General features: G+C 43.0%; 1 protein-coding gene across 1 annotated transcript in view; it reads left to right on the top strand.

Annotated features, from left to right (window-relative positions):
- LOC122732687 (zinc finger protein 827-like) overlaps nt 1-21,114 on the top strand; it is a 243,102-nt gene that overhangs the window by 54,078 nt on the left and 167,910 nt on the right. The window contains exons 3-4 of the mRNA XM_043972999.1: nt 8,993-9,165; nt 19,665-20,145. Of these exons, the coding sequence (XP_043828934.1) occupies nt 8,993-9,165; nt 19,665-20,145 (654 nt within the window). The remainder of the gene's footprint in view (nt 1-8,992; nt 9,166-19,664; nt 20,146-21,114) is intronic.

The raw sequence follows: 21,114 nt of genomic DNA, 5'->3' as shown, positions 1-21,114 counted from the left end.
TCTCTCCCTTCAGCACCACAGGGAGCACAACAGAGTCCGCTCCTCTGTAAAAAGAGCGTGATGATTACCTCGCACCCGCCAAACTCACCCAGCTGTTGTGAGGAAAGCTCTTTGTGGATCTGAAAGCAGCCTGTAAAGGGGACGCATTATAGTGATGGGGCCAAGAATGAATACCCAGTGACTTGGGACCAGTGTCAGGGTCTGTCCTGTTCTTACAAGTCTTCTGCTGTGGGAACCACGGCCAGGCTGGAGCTGCACGCCAGCTTTCACTGTCCAGATGAAGCCGTCCAGGCCAGAGCTGTTGGTGGGCATGGATGTATAGCTATGTATATGTGTGTATACATGCCCTATTAAAAATATAGGTGTACATACATCTTTGTGTACATGTATATGTATACATGCCCTATTAAAAATATAGGTGTACATACATCTTTGTGTACATGTATATGTATACATGCCCTATTAAAAATATAGGTGTACATACATCTTTGTGTACATGTATATGTATACATGCCCTATATGTGTATAAGCATGTATATGTATGTATGTATACATGTCTTATACACATATGTGTTTACATATATATATGTATTTGTAAATTCCTTTGTATTTGATGGAATTTGGCTTGACAACACTGGTGGTGGTGATGGGGATGGGGATGGTGGACATTCATACCACCCTTTACAGCTAGCAAAGTGCTTACATAGCAGCTCTCAGAATCAATCCTCTAGCTTCTTTTTTTTTTTTTAACTTTTTTTTTTTGGACAAAGCAGTTGGGGTTAAGTGACTTGCCCAGGGTCACATAGCTACTAAGTGTCAAGTGTCTGAGGCCAGATTTGAACTCAGGTCCTCTTGAATCGAAGGCTGGTGTTTTATCCACTACGCCACCTAGCTGCCCCTCTAGCTTCTTTTAAAATCCAGTTCAAGGACCACCTCCCTGCAGTGAGGCCTTTACTGATCCCTCTAGTTAGAATTTTTAGCTCTTAAAAGAACATTTAGTTATATGAGTCTGTGTGTCTAGATATGTATGTGTAGATATACATACCCATGTGTGTACACCATATCCCTGCAGTAAGAATGGAAGCTCATCATAGGAAGGAACCGTTTCTTTTTGTATCCTCCACCAGCTACTAGACACTTAATGGATGTTTGCTGAGTTGAATTGGAGTTCTGAACATTATCAAATTTGTACCTCCCAACCCCAGGAGGTAGATATTTTAGGTCTTATTATCCTCATTTCACAAATGAAGAAACTGAGGTTCAATCTAGCAATCTTGAAATTAACAAGCACCTATCTATCATCTGCCAGTTTAGGAGCCACATGGCAAAAGGTGGACAGTTCTTGTTCTCAGGCAGCTTATATATGGACATATGTGTATATGTGGTTGTGTATGTGTGTGTGTATACATATATATGTATACACACACATATATACACACACACACATATACACACACACACATATATAGACACACACACATATATATATATATATATATACACACACACATAGAGGGGGGAGGGAGATATTCATAAGGATATTAAATAATGTATATGGTAATTTACAAAACAGCATATATGTGTATGTATGTACACACACACCACAAATATAAAGCAAACACAAAGTAATGCCCGAGGGAAAGGCACTAACAGCTGGAAGGACCAGGAAAACTTCTGAGCAGAAGGAAGCATTTGAATTGAGTTTTGAAGAGGCAGAGTTGAGGAGGAAGAGCCAACCCCCAGGCATGGGGTACAGACAGTGCAAAAGCATAGAGACAGGAAATGGAATAAGATGTATGAAGAATAGCAATCAGGCAAGTATGGCTAGACTGAAGAGTTCCTAGAGGGGAGTAATGTTTAAGAGGTTTGAGAAGTTAGGATGGGGTAGGAAGGTAGGTCGTGAAGAAATTTAAATGCCAAAGTGAAGAATTTGTATTTGATGCGAGAGGTAATAGGGATCCATATGGGTTTATTGGGGAAAGGGGGATTGACTTGATTAGACTTAGCTTTAGGAAAATCCCTTTAACACAAAAAGATGGGCTGAGATTATTTTCCAGTTAGAGACAGTTTAGACAGGGCAGTGCTGGGCTGCGAGTAGAGTTCAATCAATCATGCCGACTTAGTCCCCAGGCAGGCTGCTCCAGAGAAACTTACCTCCGAGCCTCCAAATCAGCTGTAGCACCAGTGTCTTCTGGAACTGAGCTTATGGTTGGGTGAGAGGGCTGAATAGCTGGCTGGGGGAAGGGTGAAAAACACAGCGTGTCTGCGGGACCTAAGGAGGAATTCAGCTATCCCACCCCAACATGAACCAGGAAGAAATCTTGAGTGGCGGGAGGCCCAGGTGGGGGAGGGGCACAGGCTCATAGGAGCTAAGAAACACAGCACACAAAGTTCTGCTGGCTGGTTAATTAGCAAGGTGGCTTGAGGTTATCTTCAGACCAGAGAACAAGGCAGGTAAAAGAAAAACCTGCCTTCCCTCAAACTGAAACACCTGGGACCCTCTGAAGCTTGGGACAGTGTAGCTTGGAAGTAGGGCCCCATTGTAAGAGGGAGTTAAAAGTCAAATAAAAGATGGCAAGATGAGCAAGCAAAGAAAGTTGAGAATTATAGAAAGTTTCTTTAGTGACAAGGAAGATCGAGGTGCACCCTCAGAAGAGGATAGCAACTTCAGGGCTCCTACATCCAAAGCTTGCAAGAAAAATATGAATTGGTCTCAGGCCATGGAAGTGCTCAAAAAGGACTTTGAAGAGAAAGTAGGAGAGATAGAAGGATGATTTAGAGAGGTGGAAGAAAGAATGGAAAGAGAAATGAGAGTGATTCAGGAGAGTCATGAGAAAAAAGTCAACAGCTTGAAAAGTCAAATGGAAAAGGTGATACAAAAGCTCTCAGAAGAAAATAATTGCCTAAGAATTAGGATTGAACAAATGAAAGCTAGTGACTTTATGAGAAACCAAGACACAGTAAAGCAAATACAAATGAATAAAAAAATAGAGGGTGATATGAAATATCTCCTTGGAAAAACAGCTGACCTGGAAAATAAATCTAGGAGAGATCATTTGAAAATCATTGGACTACCTGAAAACAATGATCAAAATAAGAGTTTAGACATCATCTTCCAAGAAATTGTCAGGGAAAATTGCCCTGATATTCTAGAAGCAGAAGGTGAAATAGAAATTAAAAGAATCCACCGATCACCTCCTAAAAGAGATCTCAAAAGGAAAACCTTCAGGAATATTATAGTCAAATTCCAGAGCTCCTAGGTCAAGGAGAAAATATTGCAAGCAGCTAGAAAAAAGGAATTTGAATACCATGGAGCTACAGTAAAGATAAAACAAAATCTAGCAGCATCTACATTAAAGGACTGGAGGGCATGGAATATGATATTCCAGAGGGGGAAGGAACTGGGACTACAGCCAAGATTCACATACCCAACAAAGTTGAGTATGTAGTCTTTCAGAGGAAAAAATGGCACTTCAATGAAAAAGAGGACTTTCAGGCATTTGTGATGAAAAGACCTGAACTGAATAGAAAATTTGATTTCCAAATACAAGACCCTAGAGAAGCATAAAAAGGTAAACAGGGAAAAGAAACCATGAGGGATATTAAAAGATTAAACTGTTTACATTCCTACATGGGAAGATGATACTTCTAACTCATAAGAATTTTCTCAGTATTAGGGCAACTAAAAGGAATACACTTGGAGGACACAGGTGTGAATTGAATATGAAGGGATGATATCTGTAAAACATTTATTTTTTGTTTATCCTTGTTTTTTGTGGGGCAGGCAGGGTGGGGTGTCTTATGTCTGGGGCCAGATTTGGGCTCGGGGCCTCCTGGGTTCGGGGCTGGTGCTTTGTCCACTGTGCCACCTAGCTAACCCATGATGACATCTTTAAAATAAAGTTAAGGAATAAGAGGAATGTACTGGAAGAAAGGGAAAGGGAGAGGTAGAATGGAGAAAAGTAGCTCACATAAAAGAAACAAGAAAAAGTTTATGGAGGGGATGGGAAGAGGGGGAAGGAGTCGGGGAGTGAGTGAACCTTGTTGTCATCAAAATTGGCTCAAAGAGGGAATAAAATACATACTCAAGTGAGTATAGTAATACATTTTGCCCTGAAGGAAAGTGGGAGGGGAAGGAGATAAGGGGGCGGGGAGGAGAGGGGAAGAAAGGAAGGACAGATGGGGGAGGGAGCAGTAAAAAGCAAAACACTTTCAGAAAAGGTGAAGATGTTCTACAAAACTGCACAGGTATGACAAATTGAATTGCTTGATTTCATTGGGAGGGTTGAGGAGGGAGGGAGGAAGAAAATTTAGAACACGGAATTAACTCAAAGACCTTAATCTCATCAGAGTTGGCTCAAGGAGGGAATAACATACACACCCAATTGGGAGGAGTAATCTATTTAACCCTACAGAAAAGTAGGAGGGGAAGAGGATAAGGAGGGAAGGGTGAAAGAAGGGAGAGCAGAGTGGGGGAAGGGGCAGTCAGAAGCAAAACACTTCTGAGGAGGAATAGGGTAAAAGAAGATAGAAAACAGTAAATATCATAGGAAGGGAATAGGATGGAGGGAAATAGTTATGATGATTGATTATAATGGCAAAACGTATGGCACTTACTTTGCTGGACTAATGCGAAGAAAATTTTTTGTCAAGTTTAAGGTACTATATAAAGGTTATGATGAATAGGATGCTATCAGAAAAACCTGGAGAGACCTACATGAACTGAAGCAGAGTGAAATGTACTGTATACAAAAGAACAGCAATAGTATAAAATGATCTGCTGTGAAGGACTTGGTTATTTTCAGCAATGAAATGATCCAATATAACTCTGAAGGACATATGAAAATTGTAATCCATCTACAGAGAAAGAACTGATGGTATCTGAAAACAGATTGAAGCATAATTTTTTTTGATAGCTCTTTAATCTGAAGTTTTGTCTTTGTTTTCTTTCACAACCTGGTTAATGTGGAGATGTTTTGCAGGACTATTCATGTATAACTTATATTGAATTGCTTGAGTTCTTGAGGGTGGGAGGTGGGAAGGGAGGGAGGAAGAGAAGTTGGAACACAAAGTTTTAAAAAATTGATGTCAAAATTTGTTTTTCCATGTAATTTGGAGAATAAAATTCTAAACAGAAGAAAAAGGAAAATCACTTTAATTTGGAGAAACTGACATTCCTGTATCTGATGACATACAGCTAGTCATGTTGGAGGCCAGGCCTCCCTATCTCCCATGTAATGACACAGATTAATGAAACTTACTAGGGAACAACATGTTTTACGTACTTGTTCAACAAGGTAAACCACCTGTCAGTCTTACTTTAAAAAAAAAAAAAAAAGGACATCCAAGGCCAACTTCAGATATCCTGCCTCAAGAATAAATGTCACTTCTGAATAAGTGGTCATGTTGCCTGAGGCTCAGAACTCACTAGAAAGTAACAGAGAGAGCAGTTCTGGGTGCTGGAAGAATTAATGACTTGAAGAGATCTGTAAATGGTCCCTTGCCCTCAGAACTAGCTTTTGCAAGCTAAAACCTCAATTCTTCTAGAAGAATTCATATGCATAGCAAGCTTTGGCTCAGATCATTGCATCCTTAACCTTTATCGATCTGGGCATTGTCACCTTCCTCTCTGGTCTTGCTGTGCTGAGCAATGTTATCCTATAGAACCTGACCTCATTTTAGTGTTTGTAGGAAGTTCCTCTCCATTAAAACTACCCAGAGTATCAGGACACAGCCTAATTTGTGTACTGTGTGTATACAGTTTATTTTAAATGGAATAGTCCCTCCCCAAATCTAATCATAGAAAATAAAGTATATTCAATGGTGTTCCAATATGATGTGTATGAGCTATTGAATAGGTTATTAAAGAATCAAGGGAGAGAAAAAGGATCATATAAATTATAGACGTGGAGCTAGAATAGACTCTACAAGTCATCTGGCTTGATGCCAGCATGTTTAGATTAAGAAACTGAGACCCATTTTATAGTTGAGGAAACTGAGGCAAATGGAGATTAAGTGACTTGCCCAGAGATATGCAGCCAGAAGTGTCTGAGGCCAGAGTTAACTTTCTAACCCCAGGCTCAGCTCTTTGTCCACTGGGTCACTGAGGGACTTGATTTCTATTATTCTGAATGTGCTAGCAAAAGTTCAGTTTTATAGCTCTTGGCAATCTCAATGTAGGATAGAAAATGGGAGATATAGGGAGATGTGAGTTTTTAAAATTCTGTCAGACCAATTAGTATAGAAATCCTTGAATCATTTTTTTTAATCCTTGTTTTCATCACATGATGGCATTTGCAACTCTTTTTGTGCTTTACTGGATAGTCTTCATAAGTTCTCCAGCCCCCGAATCTGGTAATGAAACTCTCCACACTGAGTTAGACTGGACTTCCGCTAATACATATACAATCTGTCATGCGTAGGAGGCAGGATGGGATAGTAGGAAGAATACTGGATTTGGAACATAGGTTTGTTCAGTTGTTTTTCAGATGTGTTTTACTCTTCGTGACCCCATTTGGGGTTTTCTTGGCAAAGGCGATGGAGCGGTTTGCCATTTCCTTCTCTAGCTCATTTTACAGATGAAGAAACTGAGGAGGCATACAGGGTGACATGACTTGCCCAGGTTCACACAGCTATTAAGTGTCTGAGGCCATATTTGAACTTATGAAGACGAGTCTTCCTGATCTCAAGCCCAGAACTCTATCCACTGGGCCACCTAGCTGTCCCTGGGAATCAGAGGACCTAGATTCAAACCCCAACTCTGTTACTTCCACCTGAGTGGCTTTGGGCAAGTCACCTAAACTATTTGGGACTCACTTTCCTCTTCTGTAAAATTTTAAAAAAGGTTGATATAGTCCCTTCCATCTCTAAATCTGTGAGCCTATGAGCCTATGCCCTAGGTTCGGATCCCAACTCTGCCATTTATTTGGCACAGAGACAGCTAGATGGTGCAGTGGAATTGGGGGCTGCACCTAGAGTCAGGAAGACCTGAGATCAAATTCAGCCTTGGATGCTTACTGACTATGTGGCCCTGGGCAAGTTGCCCAACTTCACTCTGCCTCAGTTTCCTCATCTGTTAAATGGGGATAGTAATAGCACCCACCTCCCAGGGTTACTGTGAGGATAAAATGAGATAATATTTGTATAAGCCACTATATAAATGCTCTTGTCGTCGTTGTCATCATCATCATTTACCGGCCTTGGACAAATTGCATAACCTTTCTAAGTCTCATTTTCCTCATCTGTAAAATGAAGGGGTTGAACTAACTCTCTTGACCTAAGTCTCTGAGCCTGTCATGACTAAGCCCGTACTCAAATCCTTTCCAGGGCAATGGGACTTCTCAGAGATTGCATTCCCCAGGCATAGCCCTAGAGCATATGGGTAATCTCCTTACCTCAGTGAGACCCTGGGGTAGAACTTTCCAAGGAGGCAGATAAGGAGAAAGCAAGGGAAGAGGAGATGAGAGAAAAAACAGTGACTGGATGGAAGGAAACTTGCCGTAAAGTTCTCTTTGCCAACTTGATTTCTCCCTGTGAGTAATAACACTGATATTTTCTCTAGTCACCTGTTAAGCAAATAGGAGGAGCACCCATCTCCAGGGGCGAGTGGCCCAGGTTGAAAAAAGTCAGGGCTGTCTTGATGAGTGCACTCTTAGAAAGCGTGCTTGCTGTCCAGCCGCTGTCTAGCCTAACCTGAGCTGGCCTGCTTAAATCAGAAGAGGTGTGATGAGCGCCATCTCCGAGCAACCAGGGAATACGATGGCATTTTGGAATGTTTCCCCATTATCTCGGAGCCCTTATCGGCTCCTTGCCTTTCACGGGAGACCTTGCAATCTGAATAGCTCTTTGCAAGTAGAGACTAATGGTTGAGAAGATAATAAATAAGTAATGAGGTAATTTATAATTAGGCACTTGGGAAATATTACTGATTCCTGGTAATTAACAGAGAAAATGCGGAGTCCTCAGCTAAAGACTTTTTTTTTTTCATTTCCCATAGCCCAGTAATGCAAGGTCAGTTATGGCACTGGACAACATGATCTGATTTGACTGCCAGTTAGCTGAGTGAAACAATGGCACACTCCTTTTTTTTTTTTTTTTCCCCTCTTTATGGGGGAGAATTTTTCCTATTCTTGTCCCACAGAGGCAGTTAGTTTTTCCTGGGAAATAGAAGCATTTGCCACTTGCCTTGCATAACTTTTCATTTGAACATTCCACAGATACTTGTTGAGCGGTTGGTGTGTACAGAGGGACGGGGCTAGGTGCCTCCAAGAGGGGCCCAAAATACAAGTCTGAATGCCTGGGAGGGCAAACAGAGGAACAGAAAGAAGGGGGAGGGAGCAAGGCCTGACCCGGGGACCCCCTGATGGCTGAAGTGGCAGCAGCATCTGCTCCAGCCATACCCAAACAAGCAGGACAGCAGGGACTCTGAAATCATTCTCCACTGGAGTTCAGCATGTGAGGCTAGTGACGCCACATGTTTTGCTGTGCAGAAGAGCCGCGGATGATTTTGTGGGTTCAATCTGATTTTTATTTTCTTTCCCCATTATCCTTATAAAAACGTAGCCTGTGAAACACCTGTTTCCTCTGTGATGACACCTCTATGATGCTCAGGGGGCTAAGCCTTAGAACTTAGGAATCTCCAGCTTTGTGTAGATCACCAGAAAAGGGTCAAGGGCAGGTGAGACAAAGCACATGTGCTCCAGGCTGGTCAGCATAGCTAATGATAGTCCTTGGGGGCCACATGTGGGGGCAGGAATTTTTCACAAAGACGGGGTGATCATAGAGTGAGAAGATGGAACAGACAGGAGACCACTGAATGAACACACTAAAACAATCCACAATGAAATCTCATCCTGGATGAAGTTTATGAAATGGCAAGAAAAGAACAAATCATTTTGGGGTTTTTATTTCTAACTCACTGAAAGTGGACCAGCAATGAATGCCTTTAATTCATTCCCCCACCTTTTTTTTTTTTCTTTCTCCCTCTTCTAAGCCCCAGAAGAAGAAGGAGGAAAACCTTTCCAGTGCCCGATATGTGGTTTGGTTATAAAACGGAAGAGTTACTGGAAGCGGCACATGGTGATTCACACCGGTTTAAAAAGTCACCAGTGCCCTCTCTGTCCATTCCGGTGTGCCCGCAAGGACAATCTCAAATCCCATATGAAGGTAAGCCCTCCCTTAACAGGACTACAGGGTGGTCACACACACAGGGTGAACACACATGCATCAGATTATCTAAAATAGATCAACCAGTTGTTCAGTTGTTTTTCACATCTATTCTTCATGACCCCATTTAGGGTTTTCTTGACAAAGATACTGGAGTGGTTTGTCATTTCTTTCTCCTGTTCATTTTACAGATGAGGAAACTGAAGCAAGCAGGGTGAAGGGACTTTCCCAGGGTCACACAGCTACTAAGTGTCTAAGGCCAGATTTGAACTCAGGTCTTCCTGACTCCAGGCCTAGCTCTCTATCCACTGGGCCAACCTAGCTCCCACGGATTAACCATGGGAACTAAGCAAGATTGATTGAATTAATGGTCTTGCCAGGGGCAGCTAGGTAGCACAGTGGATAAAGCACCAGCCCTGGATTCAGGAGGACCTGAGTTCAAATCCAGCCTCTGACACTTGACACTTATTAGCTGTGTGATCCAGGGCAAGTCACCTTACCCTCATTGCCCCGCCAAAAAACAAAACAAAACAAAAAATCAAACAAACAAAAAAAGAATTATTGGTCTTGCCTCTGGAGTACAGGCATTTTTTAAATAAGGGGAAAATAGACCTGATGAGTGATACTCCATAAACACAAAAAGGTGGAACAGGAAAAAAACCTCTGTGACTTTAAAGAAGACAAAATCAATGTTAAAAGTTAAGATGTCCGAGGCAAGAAACCTTTTTTCTGTATGCAAATCATGTCCCATGACAGGGTCAGTGACTGGGACTTGCCTTATTTAATAGCAGAGGTGTTCTGGACAAAGGATAGACACCTGAAACAGTGGACTGGCACTGGGCAAGGGCCAGATAGAACCAGGCAGACCCCTAAGCAAGCAGGGAATCAGCTAGTCCAAATTCAAGATTTCCCTCAGTGAAGGATCAAAGAGAATTTTTCACTTGTGTCTTAAGGGGAAAACTCTGGTTATGTTTCTCAGTTTCACACATTACTGTTCTCCTTTAAAAGGCTGCATCCCTAGATCAGGACCAGAGTGCAGTAAAGGAAGGGCTGGGCAGGAAATAAGCTTATTGAAAGTCTCTTGGACAGAGGAAGTAGCTAAGTGGCTCAGTGGATAGGACACTGGACCTGGATGGACACTTACTAGCTGTGTGACCCTAGTCAAGTCACTTAACCTCTGTTTGCCCTAATCCAATGAAGAAGGAAATGACAGACCACCTCAGTATTTTTGCCAAGAAAACCCCATGGGCAGCATCGGCATGCTATGGCCCACAGGGTCACAAAGAAACAGACATGCCTGAACAACAATTTTTGGGGCAGCCGGCTGGCACAGTGGATAGAGCAGCAGTCTGGAAGTCAGGAAGACTCATCTTCCTGAGTTCAAATCCAGCCTCAGACCCTTATTGGCTGTGCACAGTTTTATTAATTTGCTCCCTCAAGTTGCTCATGGGCTAGTAGAGAGTATCTAGTCACAGGTGTTGGTGATTCTGTTATGGTGCCCCTGGCAAGGCTGCAGAAAACTGAATTCAGTCCTATTCTATTTAGGTATATGAGTAGGATCATGAACAATCTCTGTCTAATTAAACTGGACATGGATGTTGTGGTTCCATGAATCTTCTGGTATCTCAAAGAGGTAGTGTGGTACAAGGTAAAGAGACCTGGGCTAAGACACCTGGGTTCTGATTCTAGCAGAAGTGACTTAATCTCTGAGCCTCAGTTTCCTAAAAACAGAGAGCTAAGTGACCTCTGAGGATCTTTCCGCATCCTTTATTGCCAAAAAAACCCTCTTTGTTTCAGATCTTTTTGTTGAATGTCTTTCTTAAATTCATTCATTTACTGTCCTGCCTTAGTAAGCATAGTATATTAGAATAATGGAATTTAAGATCTGCCAGGATCTTAAAATCATCACCCTAAATACTAACTAGTGGTCATCATTCTACCATCGAAGCTATGAAAGGTGCTGACAGTGAGCCTGAATGGGTATCGACCCCATGACAAATGGCAGCCTTGTAGGCATGGTTTACGCAGCTTTCACCCCAGCATTTGACAGGCCTCTGGTGGAGGGTCATAGTAAAGTTAGGTTGATTTTGAAAGGGATGAGTTGCTGGATTCCAGGTTTTGATGTTAATGGTTTATCACCAGCTTGGTAGGAAGATTTCAGTGGCGTTTCCCAGATTCCCCTTATTGTCCTGTGGTATGTGACATTTTTAACAGTGACTTAGATGAAAGTTTGGATAGATAGCAGGCTTATCAGATTTGCTCATGATGCCCAACCCAGAAGCACAGCTAATGGATGGAGGACAGTCAAGGCCCAAAAAGATCTTGACAAATACAAGATGGAGGAGAGGCGAGATGGTTGGAAAGCAATTCCTCAGAAAAATGATCTGGGTTTAGTGAACTCTTGGCTCAACATTAATCAATAATAGGACAGAACAGCCTAAAAGGCTGATATAATTGTAGTCTATGTTAATCAGAAAGTCATCGTATCCAGGACTAAGGTGGTGATATTCCTGCTGGTCAGACTGTATGTAGAGTGAGGCATTCAGTTCTGGTGCCACATTTTAAGGAGAACGTTGAGAATGTGTCTGAATACTTTTCAGAGGATGGCATGATGTCCAAGGGCCTCTATTTGAGGATTGGGTAGAGGAAGGAGTTCAGGAGAACCTGGGATCCTTGGTGGGGTGACTGATTTATTTATTTATTTATTTATTTATTTTTGCGGGGCAATGGGGGTTAAGTGACTTGCCCAGGGTCACGCAGCTAGTAAGTGTTAAGTGTCTGAGGCCAGATTTGAACTCAGGTCCTCCTGACTGCAGGGCCAGTGCATTATCCACTGTGCCATCTAGCTGCCCCTGATTTTTTTTAATGCCCCTAGTACCCAGCATGGCACCTGTCACATAGTACATGTTAAATGCCTTTTAAGTTAAATTTAATTGAACCAAGTTTATGTGCCCTGGAAAGGAGAAGACTTAGGGAGGCTAAGTGTGGGAACTGTTTTCAGGTAACTGAAGGGTTTTCATGTGGGAGAGAGGATGAGTTTGTCCTCCTTGGCCCCAAACAGTAAGCAATGTAGGAAAGTTGTTAAAGGGGCAGATGTAGACTTCATACAAGGCAAAAACTTCCTGACGAGCAGAACTGCCCCATGGGCTGTCCTGGGAAGGCCTGGAAGCCTCCTTCACTCGAGGTCTTCAGGTTAGCCCATCATGTGGTCTGTTTTAGAGGGGATTCTAGCCCAGGGGCAGGCGCTCCACTGAGTCAGGGCTTGGTTACCTAAGGTCCAGGGACTCCCAAAGGGTCTGTAGATAGATTTCAGTGGGTTCGGGAACTTGGATGGGAGAAAAAAAAAGACACCCTGTTTCTGCTACCCTCTAAGTGAAATTTAACATTTACTTCAATTATTAAAAAAACATTATTTTAAGAAGGGTCCAACCGGCTTCCCCAGACACCCCCAGGGGCCCAGGACCCCAAAGAAGTTAAGAATCCCTGCATTAGATAGCATCTGAGATCTCTTCCAACCCTGAAATTCTAAAATGGTGTGACACCCCCTGGAAGCTGTTGTTCTAAGAACTGAACTCCAAATGTGAGCCTGGTTTTTTTAACCTCTTGCTTCTCTATCCTAAAAGTGAGGTGCTCTTCCCCTCCTGCATTTGGTTAATAGAAGGCCCTGAGTAGCTGACTCATACTGTTCATGGTCTAGATCCCCCTCCCTCTTCAAAGCAGTAGAGCTCAGATTGTAAATGGGCACAGGGACGATTGAATAAGAAAGAGCTGGTTTGCAGCTCTTATCACAAAAAATGTCTAGTAGGTTGTACCTTGAAGTAGAATCTAGCTAATTTAAAGCATTGGTTAAGTAGGAAGCTTGACTCTGGCCCAGCAGACTGGGAGCCTTGCCTCAGCCCAAGGTCACTTAACCAGCCTATTTATAAAGCTGTAGTTTTTAAGGACCCTGAAACTAGAGGAAGATGTGTTGGGCGCCTTGATGATCCAAGACAAACTCTAAGCTATGGCCGAGCCGCAGCAGAGAGCAGCGGGGTCTGCGTAGGTCAGAGGGACTCAGAATGCTCTCAGAACAAATCAATAACTGGAACAACAAAGCAACCGTGTGCCACTACTAGTTTATTCCAACTCTTAGCCTGTTAGGCAACAACTAATTTAGGCTCTTGGTAAGTGGACATGTAAATTTACCTGCATAAAATGGGACATTCTTTCCTACCCCTGCCTGCTATTCCTCTCCTGACCACATTTGGAAGTATATATTTAGTAATATTTCTTAACCAAAGAGGTTAAGAATCCCTGCATCAGATAGTGCCTGAGTTCTTGGGCTTATTTTCTTAGGCTTATTTCCTATCTTCATTAAATGTTTTTGCAACCTTCCTAGATGAATGGGCCCAAGGGAAGCAACTTGAAAGTCTCCTAAGTTAAAGCTGAGCCCAATAAAGAGAGAGCTGCAGAGATAATCCTAGTAACATACACACACACACACACACACACACACACACACACATACATATATATACACACACACAAACATACATATATACATATATATACACACATATGGAGAGAGAATGAATTAGAGTTTTATATATAGTTCTATAGTTTTATTTATATATACATATATATGCATACACATATATGGAGAGAGAATGAATTAGAGTTTTATATATAGTTCTATAGTTGTATTTATATATACATATATACACATACACATATATGGAGAGAGAATGAATTAGAGTTTTATATATAGTTCTATAGTTTTATTTATATATACATACATACACACATACATATATACACATATGTGGAGAGAGAATGAATTAGAGTTTTATATATAGTTCTATAGTTTTATTTATACACACACACACATATATAAAGCTAAGGTTTGAAAAGTGGTATACTCAGATTCTCTCATTTGATCCCCATAACACCCCTCTGAAATAGAAGAGACGTTTTCAACCCTCATTTTGCAGATGGGGAAACTGAGGTAAATGAGTCATATAGTGTCTGCTAGTGTCTGAAGCAGGTTTAGAACCCATATCTCTGACCCCAGTGCCCTAGCTACTGTTTCATGCTATGATTTGGTAGAATGGAAAGATGGAAAGAGCACTATGCTAGAAGTAAAAAGACCTGGGTTCTAGACTTAGCTCTGTCACCAGACTAGCTGTGTGACCCTGGGTAAATCATTCTATTCCTCTGAGTCTCTGTTTCCTGTCAGTCTCTAAAATGGGGATAATGACTGTACCTCCCTCCTAGGGTTGTTGTGCAGATCAGCTGAGGTAATGTGTGGAAAGCATTTTGTAAATCCTAAAACTCTACGTGAACGTTAGTTGTTGCTCTTGCTGTTGTTATTACAACTCCATCATCCCAGAATCCAGAACATATCCGATCCCGTTTCCACAATACAGCTCTTCAGGTACCTGAAGACAGACAGCTTTTATGCCCAAGCTAAGTCACAGTCACTTAACCTCTCCGTGTGTCAGTTTTCCTCCCTGGTAAAACGAGGCAGTTGGATTAGATGATCTCTGAGGTCCCTTTCAACTTTCCCACAGTATGAGACTATGGCCATAGCAGCCAAAAGCTATGAAGCCCTGTCTTGGCCGGGAGGTGGACTCATTGATTGCAGAGGTCTCTCTTGTTCCTAACCCCTTTTGATGTGCAGTATTTGCTGTTGAGAAAAATGACCAGCACGCCGGAGAAAGGAAAGGAGGCTGTATGTATTGACTCAGAAGGAAGAAAAGCGGGCTCTGCTTTGCAGCGGCAGGCCTAGAGAGCTTCAGAAGCAGCGAGATATTCCTTTAAGTCAAAGGCCAAACACGAGGTGGGATCCCTGACCCCACCCCCCCTCCTCTCCCCACTTTGTGAAAGAGTTCAATTCAGCCAGCACCTACCTATTGGGTGCCGGTTCCAGGCCAGGTGATGGAGCTCCAAAGAACCCTCCTGGAAGCTTGCCTTCCGTGGAGGAGGGCTTGAGGAAAGAAATCCAACATGCCCAGTTAAGTTTACCCAAGGTCATACATAGTCATTTTCAGAGGCAAGGGGAGATTAACAGAAAGTCAAAGCTTTTTCTCCACACTTTCAATAATGAATTCCCAGGGGCAGCTAGATGGGCCCTGGATTCAGGAAGACCTGAGTTCAAATCCAGCCTCAGATATTTGACACTTACTAGCTGTGTGACCCGGGGCAAGTCACTTAACCCTCATTGCTCCACACACACAAAAAAGAAAAAAGTTCATGAGCTATTAATAATAAATTCCTTTTGTCAAGTAATTAAACAAGTGCTTGATTGATCATTTTTTTTTACATCCATTGCACTTCCAAATGACCCCCTTACCCCGTGTAAACCACACCCCCCCAACAGAGGTATGGCTAAGCATAACAGATGGTATGCCTCATTCCACATCTGTAGTCCACCACCTCTCTGCTGAAAGGACCGATTTTTACCAACAGTTCACTGAAGTCATAATAAGTCATATGATCATTTATTTCCCAAGCCTAAATAGAGGAAGAACAAAACTCGACATATAGTTATGAAACTCAAGAGGCCATTTTTAGAAAATGCATGTCGTCTGGCTATTTTCAGTGCAGACTTCAAAACAGGCAGCCAGCTCTATATTGTTTTCCCTTCCACTAGAAGCTGATCTCGGGGCTCTGTTCCTGGATTAGCTCACTTCTCCTTTTCTCTCCTCCGGACACTGCTGAAATGAAATCTGTCCCACTGGGCACTCCCCTGGGGGCTGGAAGCTTTCTGTAGCCTGACCTTTAACCACTTAGTTTCAGGGCATGATTCTAGCAGCCTTTGTCAGATGCCTTTGGGGGGCGGTACCACGGGGCCTCCGAGGAGGATGGTTCTGCAAGAATGGGGTGGAGGAAATTGAATTGGATTCTCAAGACGTTGTTAGACACCCTATGGAAATTATCAGGATTTAGAGCTCATTGTCATCAAAGAAAAGAGAGATGGTATTAACATCCTCTGACAGATGCTGCTGCCCCTCCCACAAAGAACAGGCGTGGGGGGTTGAGAAAGTCTGTCATGTAATTAGCAGAACCTTTCTACTACTGGTGATGGCTGACCATGTGGCTGTTTCTGTTATTAAACTCCTGTTTTGGGGAACTTGGGCGTCCTCCGTTGTTTTTTTCCGAAAGCCACAGTGGGGTGCTGTAGCGACAGGATCTCACCATTAACTTTTAATTCCTTTGCTTTTGTTGGTCATTTAACATTATTTAAAAGTATGTTTTGGCTGGTGAATAATGCTTTTGGACTGCATTCAGGATGTGTAAACAGCTGTAGTAAAACTTGCTCTCTTGGAAAGAAAATCTCTGAGGAGGGGCCAGGTAGCAGAGTGGGTTAATGAGTGAGCCTTTAACCTTTGTAAACCTGAGTTCAAATCCCTTTTGCTCAGAAATTTAGAAAGAAAAAAAAAAGTTTTGTTTTGTTTCTTTTGCATTCCAATCTGTTGCTTGTTTGTCCAGATCACACAACTACCCAAACAATTTGGCCCAAATCTCCAGGATTGGCAGTTTCTGCTCAAGGGAAGGGCCAGTACTGAAATAGCAAGGGTGTTACAGGTCAGCACTGAAGTGCATTGGCAAAGATGAATGGGGGAGCTTACAAGCTTTACAGAGCACCTGCCAGCATTAAGCCTGGCTCAGGCCAATGCAATTATTTCCTCACTTTCTCAAGCTCTAAATTTGTCCACGACAGGGTTGGGGGTGGGGTCCGGCGGGGAAGTGCCCTGGAACCTCTGCAGGTAGTATGCATGGTGGATTCGAATCAGATGCCACAGTCTTCATTCTGTTCATATGCCACACATTTGGAGGCTTAGTTATACTCCATTTGGAAAAGTCTGCTTCTGTGAGAAATGTAAAATACCCGGGCAGAGACAGACTCTGAGTCAGAAATCCCAAATTCTTAGTTCCATTCTACATGGATTTGTGTGTGTGTGTGTGTGTGTGTGTGTGTGTGTGTGTGTGTGTGTGATTTTGGTGTAAAACACTGTTTGTGTCTGAATTTCTCCTTTGCTGAAATGGGATTATTTCCCATATCCCCTTCCTTGCTTTTTCTTGTCCTTCCCCCCTTTCCTCCCTCCTTCCCTCTTTTCCTACCCCCTTCCCTCCCTCCTTTCTTCCCTCCCTCCCCCCTTTCCTCCCTCCCTCCCCTCCTCCTTTCCTCCCTCCCTCCCTCCTTTTCTCCCTCCTTCCCTCCATCCTTTCCTTCCTTCCTCCCTCCCTCCTTAACTTCCTCCCACCCTCCCTTCTTCCCTCCTTCCCTCCTTCCTGCCTTTTCCCCTTCCTTCCCTCTCCCCCTCCTTCTTCCTTCTCTTCTCTTCCTTCCTTTTCCTTCTTTCTTTCTTTCTTTGCCGGGCAATGAGGGTTAAGTAACTTGCGCAGGATCACACAGCTAGTAAATGTCAAGTGTCTGAGGCCAGATTTGAACTCAGATCCTCCTGAATCCAAGGCCAGTGCTTTATCCACTGCGCCACCTAGCTGCTCCCTCTTCTTTCCTTTTCCCCTTCCTCCCCTCCCTCCCTCCCTCTCTATTCTTCCTTCCTTCTTCCAACTGGAGAAATCAAGGTATGGAAAGTTCCTCCGCAGGTGCTGCACAACGGCACCTAACTCATGGGTGGCTTGTGGCCTCTCAGAGCTGCCTGGGACACTAAGGGATGTGACCATGGTCACACACATGCCGGTCAGCAGTACTTGAACCAGGTTTTCTTGCCTTCTCTATCCTCTACGCTCTGTTGCTTCTCACTTCCACCTTCTTGAAAATTGTGATAGATCCTAGACTCTGCGATCTAAGACTGGAAGGCCAGCTCTTCTAATCATTCATTTGACATGTGAGGAAACTGAGGCCTAAGAAATTGACTTGCCCACATTATTTCCTTATAGACAGCTTTAGGATCGTTCATGAGCTCTGGTTTTGTTTTAGTTTATTTCAAGTTTAATTGAAGCCTTTTGCTTTTGCACCGCATTTATTTCCAACAAATCCCTTTCCCCTCAGCTACAGTGATCCTTTCCTTGTAAAAACAATATTTAAATTCCTTGATTTTACAGAATAGGAAACTGAGTCCCAGAAACATTAAAGTGACTTGCCCATGAGTAGCTAGGGAGAGAACTGGGGCTTAAAACCAAGCTCTCTTAACTCTTGGTTCAATGCCGTTAACCATGAGTAGTGTTTTGAAAATGGATGAAACTCTATTTGCAAAGTGCATATAAGTCTGTGGGTGAAAGGTGTTTCATAAATGCAAAGTATTATTGTTGTCAGGGAAATTCATTGACAAGGTACCTATGCTGACCCTAGTTAATTATTATGTCAATTGGATAGTTTGTTGGGTTTATGATTATTTATTGCTCCAAGATTACCAGCTGGGATTAGTTTCTTAGAAGGCTCGGTAGATCCGACCAAAAAATGGTGGGAGCTTAGATTTAAAACTGTAAGGAACCTCAGAAGTAGTTTAGTCCAACTTCCTCATCTGACATGCCAGTTACTTGCCCAAGGTCACATAGTGGCAGACTGGTATTTAAACCAGAGTGATGCAGTGTATCTATTCTATGTTCCTTAATTAAGTGATAGGTGACTTTGGAGATAGGCTCAAATCTCATTCCTGGTGTTAGTAACCTGTATGACATTGAATAAATCTGTTAACCTCTCTGGGCCTCAGTTTCCTTTTCTGAAAATTGAACAGGTTGAATTAGCTATGACCGCTGAGTTCCCGTTCACCTCTAAATCTATGATCTTATGAACACAGGTCACTGGATTTCAAATCCAGTGCCTTTCCCACTGTTCCATGAGGCTTCTAGGGAAGCTAGGTGGCTCAATGGATATAGAGTGCTGGACCTGGCGTCAAGATGACCTGCGTTCAAATCTAACCTGAGACACTTACTAGCTGTGTAATACTGGACAAGTCAGTTAACCTGATTGCCTCAGTTTCCTCATCTGTAAAATGAGCTAGAGAAGGAAATGGCAAACCATTCCAGTGTCTTTTCCAAGAAAACCCCAAATGGGGCCACAGAGTTGGACATGAGTGAAACAACTGAACAACAACATGATGCTTCTCCTAAAGAATTGTTTGCTGAAAATCTATCCTCCTAACTGTGTGAATGGGCCCCATAACTTCTCCGGGCTCACTTTGTGTTTAGGGATGATTGCCATTCTTTTTTATGATTTTTTTTTTTTTGCAGGGCAATGGGGGTTAAGTGACTTGCCCAGGGTCACACAGCTAGTAAATGTCAAGTGTCTGAGGCTGGATTTGAACTCAGGTCCTCCTGAATCCAGGGCCAGTTCTTTATCCACTGCGCCATCTAGCTGCCCTGATTGCTATTCTTTTTAAGATCATAGCTATGATACGCTTCAGATTTTTAGCTTCCCAATTCTATTGTTTGCATTGTAGAAGGACAATTTGTAGATGTGTTTGGAAATCTGTCATGAGACCTAGTTTATAAATGTGTCATGGGTGTTCCTCCCCTTCCTGCCCCCTGCCCCTCTTACTCCCATTCCTCAGGTTCATCAACACCAGGACCGAGGCGAGACCTTCCAGTGCCAGCTCTGTCCTTTTACCTCCTCCCGTCACTTTAGCCTGAAGCTCCACATGCGATGCCATCAGCACTTCCTGAGGACAGAAGCCAAGGTGAAGGAGGAGATCCCAGAAACAGATGTGAAGGGGTCGCCGCACCTCAGTGAGAGTGCCTGTCTGGGACCGCAAAGGGAAGGAGCAGGCACAGACTTAGTGGGGACTCCAGTCCTGTCTAGAACTCCAGACAGGACTAGCCAGAACAGTGCTGGAATTCCACCCTTGTTGGTCAAGGAAGAGCCCAAGGAGGATAATGGCCTGTGCCCTTCTTTTACCCTGAATGTTGCCGACAGACCTATGAACAACACAAAATTGAAAGACACCTCAGACTACGTGGCCAATACCGCGTCAGCGTTGTTCAGCCAAGACATCTCCGTGAAGACGGCATCGGACTTTCTCATGAAGCTGTCAGGTAATGGAACAGGGTGGTGCTCATCTTCTTTCTTCCTGCTTCCTTTCTTGTTGGGCCTCTGACACGCATCCATCTCCTCCCTCCTATGTGCTCCAATTGTTTGGGCCTGGTCAATTAATTAAAGTGGTTGGTTTCTATTTTTCCATTTTTCTTTCCTTTTTGCATGTTCTTTACCTGTTCTTGGGTTGTGTGTGTCTGTATTTAAGGTGATCATAATGATGCTGGGGGCCAAAGCTTGGTCTTGGTCCCTTGCCAGATGCTCCTGGTGACCTTGGGTTTCCCATTTACCTTTTCCCTGCTTTGGGTTCTGCAAAATGCCTGGGTGGAATGTATCTGATTTCATCCATTCTTTGCTATCTCAGTTTTAAAGGCATCTTAGGACAAAGAAACACAGATGAGCATTAGGTAATGGAGTTTTTGTTTTTTCAATGTGGGTTCATCAGAAAGGGTTTCCAAAGAAATTCTGAAAGCACCTTACTCTTTTTCTTTGATTCCCCTCTCCTGCAGCAGATTATACAAGGGTTTCTTTTTCTCTTTGTCACCACCTTTTTTCTCCTTCAGCCTGTTTTGTGATTATTCAGAGGTTAAGCAGTGGTCCCACCATGGGAAGAAGGGAGCGTTTCTGCTGACTACATTGTTGGTTCGAGAGGCACGTGGTGGGGTTGCATGGCAGCTTATGAAGTTTTTTTAAAGTAGGATTTAAAATTTTAAAGGCAATGTGGAGGGTGGAGAAAGGTCGTTGGAGAATTGGTTCTGTCTTTCATTGAAGATGGCAGTCCCCAAGATGATTTCCAAATGCCATTTCAGCTCTTAGGAGATTGACAATACCCTTTTAAATGGAGAATAATTGGTCACCGCCTTCCGTTAAACGGATGTGAGTTGCATTTTACTAAATGTCACTGCCAGGTGAATTTGAGGTTCAGTTTCACCTGCTCATCCCTTTGCTCAGTGAGTCTTGTGAAATGGCTT

The sequence above is a fragment of the Dromiciops gliroides genome, chromosome 6, assembly GCF_019393635.1.
Source record: "Dromiciops gliroides isolate mDroGli1 chromosome 6, mDroGli1.pri, whole genome shotgun sequence".
Classification (NCBI taxonomy): Eukaryota; Metazoa; Chordata; class Mammalia; order Microbiotheria; family Microbiotheriidae; genus Dromiciops; species Dromiciops gliroides.
This window is presented reverse-complemented; position numbering and strand designations above follow the sequence as displayed.